At 33.3% G+C, this 11,545-nt stretch overlaps 1 protein-coding gene across 1 annotated transcript in view; it reads right to left on the bottom strand.

Annotated features, from left to right (window-relative positions):
• The window catches only part of LOC106459115 (potassium voltage-gated channel protein Shal-like), a 53,085-nt gene that overhangs the window by 13,396 nt on the left and 28,144 nt on the right, over positions 1 to 11,545 (bottom strand). Inside the window, exon 4 of the mRNA XM_022385544.1 lies at positions 7,007 to 7,162. Coding sequence (XP_022241252.1) covers positions 7,007 to 7,162 — 156 coding nt within the window. The remainder of the gene's footprint in view (positions 1 to 7,006; positions 7,163 to 11,545) is intronic.

Here is an 11,545-nt window from a genome sequence, read left to right as displayed (position 1 = left end):
ATCCGCAGACTTACAACGCTAGAATCCTGGTTTCGATACCCGTGGTGGACAGAGTACGGATATTCAATTGTGTAGCTTTGTACTTAATTACAAACAAACAAACTGTCGTTCGGCAAAGTCGTCAACAACACTCACGTGTAAAGTTTCTCTTCATGCCAGTCAGATACTGTATTAATTTCCAATTATCACAATAGCAGTAGTATATACTTTCACCTTGAATCCCACCGTGCTGTCCATTGTCTCACAGCTTACTTAACAACAGGTAAAATAAAGAATTTGTGTGCTTTTATTAATTATATTTTGTATCTTTTCTTTTATTTCATTTCGCCAGTAGTTCACACATCTTGAGCATCCACATTTATTTTTTCGTTGCTTGAGAATTTCTGTTTATTGTAGATAATAATGTAACTCACGACACTGGAAATAGTTATGGAAACACACAAGCGACACATGTACAGGAGTTAAAAACAACGAATAATGGAAGCTGTATTCTGGTATTTATAAACGTTGTGTCCACATATCCTTATGTGGTTTCCATCCAGTGCGCGCACAGCTGATTGTATGTTCACTGGCTACAGTGACGTCTTCTGCTGTGCGTGGGACATGGAGTTGTGGGCAGACGTGTAGATGTTGCATCGTCTGCCTCTCACCGATAACAGGTCTGCTAGAGTACCCCATTTCACAGTATCAGCCCTAGACTTGCCGAACTGGGAATGTAGGCGATGGAGGTGTTTAATAATCGACTAAACATCATCACAGAAAGTACAAAAGAAAGTGTACAAGTTATACAATATACCAGTATTTTGTTTATCAGCCTTTTGGTATACACAGAATGTTAAACCTTGTTTTCATGTTGGCAAACATTTTTTTACCAATATCGTTCCTGATGTCCTGTATTACTTCTTTACAATTCAGCTAAGTTGTTTAAATGCCTTTTGATCTTCAATGTCTTTCCATAAGTACATATACCCTCAAGAATGTTCATACAGGAATTCTGTGTAGGCCAAACCAGGGTTGTGAGTATTCCATCTGCCTATTGGCCTTTAAGATTTCATATCATTACACTTGTTGTATGCTAGGGATCTTTGTTTTGCTGGAAGATATATTCCTGTCTGATGAGTCGTCTTCCCGAGGGAATACCATGATTGATCATATTCACCCTGTACGTGTCAGCAGTAAAGTTTCATGAATTTTGTGTAAATCAGCAGCACCATTGGTTAAGATGCAGCCTCAAGCTTATATCGATCCCAGCTATGCTTCACTCTAGATGCTGTGCCTTGATATGAAACTGTTCTTCTCGAAAAAACTGTCATTAATTGTTACTGAATAAATCGAACCTGTATTCATCTGTAAAGAGCACACGTCATCATATTTACTTACTTCACTGTTCTTGGTTCGATGTCTATTTCATACTTTTGGTTTCATTACTTTTCTTAGCCGCAGTTTCAAGCCTACCGAGATTATGTGGAGCTTACTTTTCTCAAAGTGATATTTAGATCTGCATTTACAGCAAGGTCGTTGGCAAGATTTGTAAATAACTTTCGCCCATTTAGTAAAGAACATATTGTGAAATACTTAAATCACTTTGGGTTAGTTTTAATTTCCTAGCTTGAGAACTTATATTACTAGCAGTGCCAGTTTCACGTATCCTATTCACATTTTGCTACTGAAACATGGAGGTTTGCTGCAATTTTTCGCATTGAGTATCCATGACCAGCCAAAATTTCGATTTCTGCATGCTTATCACGCGATATTTCTGATCCGGGCCAACTACTTGACCAAGTGTGACTGTCTCTATTTTTTTAGGCTTTATACTGGTGTAGCACCTTTTGATTAGTTGGACGACAACCAAATACAATGTTAACTCCTAGCATGTGATTCTGGTGCAATACATTTACACACGATAAACGGGTGGCATTCGCGTAGTATTTGTCTTTTATACCTTTTTCCACCACCGTTCATATAATTATTTTCAATATTGTATATATATAATTTAATTCCTCCGTTCAAAGCAGATTGATTATTTTATCAAACAATAGGCGAATCAGTCATTAAGTATAGACTATCTATACCCGGAAGTACATATCAATTATAGTAATTAGTTAAGTTAAAGATGACACATCAGATCAGGTGTTGAACTCCGGCTTAATTGGCACAAGTGGACGAGAATGGTGATACAATTACCCTGGTTGTGATGCCTATCCATCACAAATTAACCCAAGCTAACAGCTTCTACCCATCATACAGCTGAGTATAACTGAACAAGTGGAGTAAAGTGTCTTGCTCAAGGACACAAAAAATGACACAAGCCAGCCTCGAACTCCCAACAATCCGCCTACGAGTTCAGTACTACAATGATACGACTTGTAATTAAGCCATTTCACTCGAATTTATGGAGATGTTACCGGTAGCAGACTTGTTAATTTAAAAAATACAAGGTTATTTTGAATCGGATTTTAAAACAAAAACAGACCAATGTCTTCGAACAAGATGAAAACTCAAAGGCAAGTATAGGTTGCAAAATTGAAATTGAATTGTGGGCAAAGTTTGAGAAGTTATTAGGTGTAATATATTTTTAATTTGATTACGTATATAAACCCAACAAACATCAGTTTATGCTTTTCATATATTTGTGTTGTTTTGATAAAATAAATGAGAAAAATGTTAAAAACTATAAAAAGATTAGACACTTTATATGATAATTTACATTATTATAATACGTGACTTATAGATACGTTAAATTTAGCTTCGCAAGTATCATGATACTTGTGTTTATACGCTTTGGCAGAATAAAAAACTTAAAATAAATCCAACAGGAATGATTGAAACCTGAAAGTTGGATGGAACTCAACACAACAAAGAAACCCAACATCACCCAAACGGTTTTAAATTCTTTAGTCTACAAACATTGTGGTAGTAAAATGTGAATTCATTACCAATATAAATATCACGGTCAAGTCACGATCAAGCACTTTAAGTCATTAAGATATCCTCAATCTTGCCTTCATCAGGTTATTAACGAATAACGAACTGATAGACTCACAAAGGACAGTTCAAAAACAATTATATTTTGACGCCTTCTTTACTATCGCTCATTAACTGAATATTATTTTAGTTTATTTGATTGAAAAACTGTGTTTATCCTGCTTTATATCCGATATATATTGTGAATGAAATCAGTATCCCGGTGTCCTTTATGATGCTTTCCTTGACATCACTATATTAAAGCATAGAAGGGAAAGATCCTGAAAACACGAGCTATAAAGGTTCTTATTATATCTCATAATTTAGATTTATATATGTTTTATTACAGTATTGATAAAAAAAAAAAGGTCAGATATTATCCTTCGGAAATCTAATGTTAGAGAATGGGAGGTGGTTATTTTCTATTATAGTCTCTTCTTCTTTCGGTTTTATTGGAGCTACTGAATAATATTTATGTTTTTGCAAATTGTAGTTTGTTTAGTTACTAAGTTATGATGCAAAAAAACTGAAAATTATGCATAAAAGTAATAAATTAACAGAAAAATGGCATGTATAATGTAAACAATATCATTCATTATTTTGAACTTTATTGAGAAATTTTAAATATTTCTTTATGAAAGAAATTTATACTCGACAAAGAAGAGAGAGAGAGACGAAAATCGCATCTTTACTTGAAAAAAATCTCTACTGTTGATTTCTCGTAATCAACAGAAATCTGTGACACTGTTTACTATTTATCTAATATAACAAGACTAAAGAATAATATCATTACAATGTAATATCCGGTAAATGGAAACAAAATTATGCAGTGTAAAATTATGTGGCAAGACGAGAAAGTGTTAGTTGTCAAACTGCACTGTAAACTACTAAAATAGTTTGATTTTAAAGTCACAAATTTGCTTATTTCAAAGAGTTAGAATATAAAACGCCGAGGTAAACTAGTGTTTTTTTTTAGTGGCCAAAGAGCATTTATAGTACGGTAGGTAGGCCACTGAATTTATCGCGATATAAATATTTTGGGTTTCTGTCGATTTAAATAATAGAGAATCTTCAACAGTCGCTGCACTTGAAATTCTTTTAGGCAGGATTAGAGTAATTTATTTTATGAGACATTTCTTCTCCTTTTTTTAGCTATATTTTTGTGCGCCAACAATAGCAAGCTTATACCCGTTTCAATTTTATTACTCATCAGGATCTCTATCAGCCTACCTTCAAATTGAGATTCTTTTAGACAGGATTAGAGTAAATTAAGCTATTAAACCTTAGGCGTGTTCAAATATACCAGTCGAACGGGTTTGTCCTCCTGAGTCCAAAGCTGTAATTAGATCTCAAATCGGTCAAAAGATGACGGAGATAAGAGCTAAAAGTTTATACTTGAAAAGCTCAGCGCCGTTTTATGAGCCGCTGTTAAAAAAGCTCTTTGAATTCACTTCCAAGAATTCGGTTTTAGAGTTAGACCAACTAACAACGACGCAAATCCAATTCCTCAATTCTATTGATGCCAATTTAAATATTGTGATGATCAAAACTAAACTCTGCAGAAAACCAGACTGTTATTGTATACCTATTCGTGCTGTATTCCTTTAAGTAGTTAACTCATTACGTTATGACTAATATGTTTTAAAGAAACAGTCTATAACTTCCTATTAATTAGTTCATCATCAAATCATTTTGAAAGTTCACGGTAAAAGGTTTATTGGTTTTCTTGTGAATTTAGCACTCATATATTATTCTAATATATGTTTCTATCAAGCTAATAGCTTCATGTAAACCACAACTAGTGACACGTGCTTAATATGGGACAGAATTATCTGGTAATAGAAGTAAGGAGGCTTTTAAAGCCAATATTATTTTTCTGAACCGTTGCTATTTTTACTTCAGTTGTTGAAATTCCAGTATTCAAAGTCTAACTTATACTTTGAAGAAATACATAATTGCATTTGAATACCAACCTTTTTATAAAGCATAGACTATTGTCAGTTTAGAAATATTATTTCTTTAAAGGCTTATGGATACCACTAACTAATATTTTTAATTTATACAACTTCTACAATCATTGCCATCTGGAGGATTAAGTATGACTTGTCACTGTTATAATGATGCAGCATGAATAGATAGATTTTATTAACCTACTCAATGCTTTCTCTAGTGCAATTTGTTCAGTTTTCAAACGTGGAACAGAAATACAAGCTTCGTTATATATATATATATATATATATAATCCAGACAAAGATAGAGATTCGTTCAAGTAAAAGCTTTATCACTTGCAATATTACCTTTTTAAATCGCTGTTGAGTAATTAGTATTTTTTTCGGTGAAAGGAAAACTAGACAAGTTAAAATTAAAATTAAAACAAAATTCACGAATATCATAGAGTTTAATTTAAACTGTGGTGTGACGTTTAGGTTAAATTAGTATGTGCTTGACAAGTGACTTATAATAACTGAAGTAATAAGCTCGAGATTCCTATGTTTATTTATATATAATACAGCGTACGAGATCAGCTGTAAAAATTAATATTCATTTAGTCCTTATTTTATGTTAATTTTATAATTTATTGATTCTAATCGATCTCCATCCTGATAAACCGTTAAATATGTACAAACCAACATAATGTTGTATGTAAGATTAGAGAAGATGTAGAAAGAAAATATCCGGAACATGTATTTATCATTAACCATTGTCTATAAATGAGCTTGAAAAATAAAAGTCGGTAGGACTGTGACATTTTTATCTTCCACAAGAAGTCTCATGTGGTGTTCACACGTAATATGACGTTGTTGCTGCATAATGTTTGGAATTGTTTGTTTGTTATGGATTTCCCGCAAAGCTACACGAGGGCTATCTGCGCTAGCCGTCCCTAATTTAGCAGTGTAAGACTAGAGGGAAGGCAGCTAGTCATCACCACCCACCACCAACTCTTGGGCTACTCTTTTACCAACGAATAGTGGGATTGACCGTTACATTATAACGCCCCCACAGCTGAAAGGGCGAGCATGTTTGGTGTGACGGGGATTCGAACCCGCGACCCACAGATTGCGAGTCGAGCGCCCAAACCACCCGGCCATGCCTAGCGTTTGGGATTGAGTTAAATAGTTAGTAATTGTTATGCAGTACAATTAAGATATATCTTATAAACAAGAACAAAGATAGAATGTTTGAAAAAATTAAATATTTCTCTAACATTAGTTTTACATTGATTCATCCAGAACTTAATGGTAAAATTGTCTACATGCGACATATATCAGGTTTGGACATGAGTGCTCGTGGAAACTTAAGAGTACGCGCAAAACCATCTCATAATTCGTTTATCTGCTTTGCTGTGCAAAATTGTTTAAATAATTAACTCGATTAGAAGAGCTTACTTTAAGGAATTCGGTACAAAATTACGACCACCATAACCCGAGGAAAATACATCTAAATTCACCGGAAAATTTTAAAGAATATCTAAACGACAGAATTCAATCGCCAGATGGAATTACTGTACTAAAAAAATTAAATTTTAAACAGTAGAGAAATATATGATACGCTCCACAAAACTTCGGAGCAACAACATTTTTTTTTAAATTAAAATAATGAAGTATTGATAAATCAATGTATAATTATAATATGTTTCTTTACTTTTACTCAGTTATAGGCAGAACTGATTATTTATATAAAAATACAAATTTCTAGAACCTTCTATTAATCAGTAGTTGTTAGATGTTTTATTTATATTACACTTTCAGAAGAAGCTCACCTGTACTAGACTGTCTATTTAATTCCAGATAATTCAGTTACTGGATTTAAGCCACAAACTAACACATACCTCAAAATGTTCAACGTCAAAAACTTGAAACCGGAATTAAATAGACAGTCTAGTACTGGTGAGCTTCTTGTGACTGTATAATGAAAATATAACTTAGCGTAGTGCTTTCATACCGTCTTAGGAATTTGTAGAAACCATAAACATAAATCGTTTTATATAGATTTTTCTGCTGGGAACAGTGTAAGAAATAATTTGTTCTGGATTATAATTTACCTGGTATTTCTTACGGTTGCAGCTCGTTCCACAACAAGAACGGAAGAATCTGCTTCGTCGGGAAGCGACAATAGGAGCAGGAGACAAGGGAGGTGTGGAAGAAGCTTGATTTGCCTGAATAGCATGTGACGCTTCTAGTTCCACAAACTCTCGATCCTAGAGAAAATTTTAAGAAATCAACAAATATATAAAAACATGAACAAAACGTTCGAGAAAATCAGAAACGATTGGCTGCCAAGATAGATGACGATGAGTTTTAAAGTGCAGGTTATTTAATGGACACAATACACTTAATCCCCTTTTGACTTTTTGTTAAATGACAATCAGCATTCACAGGAAATTTATTGCAAGTTCGTTATCAATATATTATTATATTTACAGGTATTTCGACAGCCTTGATTCTTATTAGGAAAATAACTGTGCACACCTAAGTTTTACTTATTCAGAAAGCTATATATATATATATATATACATAAAATACTTTAGGTACATAGTAGTGAAATAGGATTTTAAATTAACCTTTTCGGATAGTGATACAGGCACTTTTTAGATTTCAGATTTGAACTTTTGAAATGTCATTCATAAACAGTGATGCTATTATTTTGAAACCATCATATTTTGTATATGCTTTATGTCAAATAAATATTTGACAGCTGACCAAAGTTATCCATTTCGGCTCCTAATAAAAGTTCATTTAAGATTTTTATATATCCACAGGAGTTTCGATGAGCAGAAACTTTCCATGCCCAAACCGCAAAATGGAGACTATGTTGTAAAATTTCCACTGTCCTCCACAGATTGTAAAATACAATCACAGGCGGATTATTCACTCGTCTGTCCCCAAAACAATACCCCAGAAGTCAGATGCTGATGAGGCTGCATTCAACGCTCAGCAAAATTCATCAAGATTTCAGAGTTGATGGACAAAATTTTGATAAACTTGAAATTATCTCATACTCTCAAAGTAATCAGTTCAGTTTAAGTATCTCATACTCTCAAAGTAACCAGTACAGTTTAAGTATCCCATACTACCAAAGTAACCAGTGCAGTTTAAGTATCTCATACTCTCAAAGTAACCAGTACAGTTTAAGTATCCCATACTCCCACAATAACCAGTACAGTTTAAGTATCCCATACTCCCAAAGTAACCAGTACAGCTTAAGTATCTCATACTCTCAAAGTAACCAGTACAGTTTAAGTATCCCATACTCCCACAATAACCAGTACAGTTTAAGTATCCCATACTCCCAAAGTAACCAGTACAGTTTAAGCGTCCCATACTTCCCAAGTAACAAGTACAGTTTAAGTATCCCATACTCCCAAAGTAACCAGTACAGTTTAGGTAACCCATACTCCCAAATTAGCCACATAAGAAGCATAGATCTCACAGAAAATATCTGTTCACATTGCCCACATTGAATGATAAAAAGTCTCAACGAATTTGCTGTAAAGATTTCCTTCACTTTTTTCTCTATCTTAATAAGTGAGCGTTTGTAAATTCTAACTGTACTTTTGACCGATATAAACTTTGTTTTAGATGTTGTACTATCCGATTTCCGTTACCGGAATGGACATATACAAAAAATATCTTGTTTAACGAAGCATTGCGACGACCACTTCAAGTATTGATTTTGCACAATATTGTCTCAGCAGCCTGTCCTCACTCAAATTTACCTAATTTACTGATTTACCCACTTTATCACATCACTAAACTGTCTTGGACGTTTTTCTCTGTTTATACTTACCCAGTCCCTTTGCAGTGCAAGCTTAGTGCTAATGTCATAGGGCTACTAATGTCCAGCGCAGCTTAAGCAAACCAAAGGTACATAAATCCGCTGGTAATACACACGTGGACTTAGCTTAAAGGTGAATGAACGAGATTACTATGATTCCACTTTCTTTGGCTTTCTTTCTCATAAAAACGTGCTGTTGATTTTGAGGTTGGCTGGAAGTTTGTAAGTCTTCGTTAACATCAAATAATTACTTGCTATCTTCTTAACACGTACCAGAAAATATGACCAGTATCATTTCAATTGCCTTTTGGCTCATTTGTAACCGCTGATTTCACTGTGTGGATGACATTGTTGATCCGGATTTGCTTGGGGTGTGGTTTTGGAGCTTGTTGCATTCCTGAATGTTTTCCTATGTGTGTTTGTCCTCTTCCATGGAGAACCCCAAAGCCCTTCCTCAAAGCGTTGTTTTCTTTGACTTTTAACGACGTTCTTATTTGAATACTTCTTTTTGGAAGAAGTAATTATCCAGCCATGACTAAGTGTTGAAATAAATTTACAAGCCGGTTAGTGGAGTTTGGTTTTACAAATAAGATCATTGCGTGATTATTACCTTACAAACTACACTAACATTCTTGATGCAATAGTAACTGATTTGGATACATTTCCATTATTCCCTAAATGATATTGGGCATAAATAAGTCGTTCAAAATACAAATTTAAACACAAATATTAATTTAATGACACTAAAAATTTAAACAATGTAGATCACCATTATTTAAATTTGTTTTTGTTTTTCGTAACTAAAAACATATCACTAATAGCAAAAACACCTTTGGAGCAAATAAACAAACCTCCTAGAAGTCAAATGTACACAAAAAGATTGAGGATAATATATTTTAAGAAATCAACTTACCCTTAACTACTGAGAATGATTTTTGAGATCGAAATTATGATCTATCTTTAAATTATGTAAGCCTTTTGTTCTAGAACGTTCAACCTGAAAACAATAATCTAAGAAAAAAGCCACGCATTCTATTTACACATATGAATCGTGCTCCTCTGAACTTAGAAATATTTTTTGTCGTTATTGTTTGAAAAGAGTTTTAATCTTAGAGTGAAAAAACCCCGATATTTGTAAGCTTAGCTTACCTTTCATATAACTATCGGAATATTCAACTTACAATGTTTTTTTTTGTTATTCATATTGTATAGGATTTTTTATTATGTCTATATATTTTTGTTTCGATTTTTATTTGCTAAAATCGAGTTTTTTTTTCTATGTATGACGATGATACATCATGTTCGTTTAAAAGATTCTTGCTATGAGCCAAACATTACTGGTGCTGCAGTATCAACTAGAGTTGATAGACATAAAACTTACTTCGGTTTAGCATATTTTTATATATGTGTCGTTTTGACCAATCATACGCATTAAGAAATGTTAAAGTTATTAAATTAAATTACTGGGATCATACACAAAATTACAATACTTGTTTTACTGGGAGATTTCGGTTCTTTTTATGTGAGTCTTCAAAGAGTTAATATGCATTAAACAGTACTGGTTTGATATTTTACGGAATAATTTGAAGTTAAGTGGCCAAGTCATAATATAAACAAAAAGCTGTATGTAATTTATGATCAATAAACCTTGTGACCCTTCCACGCTAACTACTCATCTACGGTAAATTGGTACAATAAAAAACAAACATTATTCTAACTCCAAAAAATATCCAAAATGTCTTTAATTTGAAGTTTATACCTCGTTCTTGTTCTAAAAGTGTAATTAACCATATATATATATTGTTACACTCATTATTTTAAGCTCAAATTAAGCTATGTAAATAAGAGATAAATTAAGTTATGTAACTTAAATAAAACTAACCCCTTTCCTTTGTCGTAGTTTAATATTACAACCAAAATTATTAATATAATTTTGAAACGTTAGTTTATGATAAAATCAATATAATAAATATTGAGTTCATATTGAAATCACTGTCAAATGTAAAAGAGGAATCCAGCGGTTTGAAAGTTTTTCAAAACTTATGTTTTAATAGAATCTTGGGATACAGAATTATAAAAATGAGTCACGTTTAAAGTTGTGACCTTACTTCAATTGAGATTTTGTTTGTTTGTTGAATTTCGGGCAAAGTTTAACGAGGTCTATCTGCGCTACCTGTCCCTAATTTTGAGATGTTAGTTAGTGGGAAGACGTTGGGACTCTCTTGTGATACCGAATAGGTGGGTTCGACCCGAAAGTGTGCAGCGCGACTTTCTTTTTACGGTAACGGGACTCGAACCACAATAGCCACGCTATCACTGGACCGCACTTGGCCCGACAGATGAGATTTCGGAACTTCTTTTGGTCGATACCTATTGGTGGACTACTTTTAAATACGTGGTTGTTTTTCATGCTTTGTTATCTTTGTTTAATATTTTTGTATTGTTAAAGTCCATCTTATGATCTTTTCCTTAGATACGGTAAGCGGCAACCAAAATGTTTTAACCACATTTATTGATTTTTTTTCCGTTTTTTGACGTTAACTTGGATCTTAAACAACAACGACCTTTAATTAATTTAACCTACCTGCGAAAAACAAAGAGTAAAATATTTTCTGTTTCGAACTAGAAATAGATGTTCCTTATAAATATAGTAATATATATATATATGCAATTCGAAATGTCTATGAAAGTGTTGTACAGGCCACAACACCCAGACATCAATTAGCGACAGATTGTCATTCAACAGCCACGTTAAAATATCTATACACCTGGAAAAAAGTTAAGCACCCCCAAATATTTTTCAGGA

The sequence above is a fragment of the Limulus polyphemus genome, unplaced genomic scaffold (genome assembly GCF_000517525.1).
Source record: "Limulus polyphemus unplaced genomic scaffold, Limulus_polyphemus-2.1.2 Scaffold561, whole genome shotgun sequence".
Lineage (NCBI taxonomy): Eukaryota > Metazoa > Arthropoda > Merostomata > Xiphosura > Limulidae > Limulus > Limulus polyphemus.
This window is presented reverse-complemented; position numbering and strand designations above follow the sequence as displayed.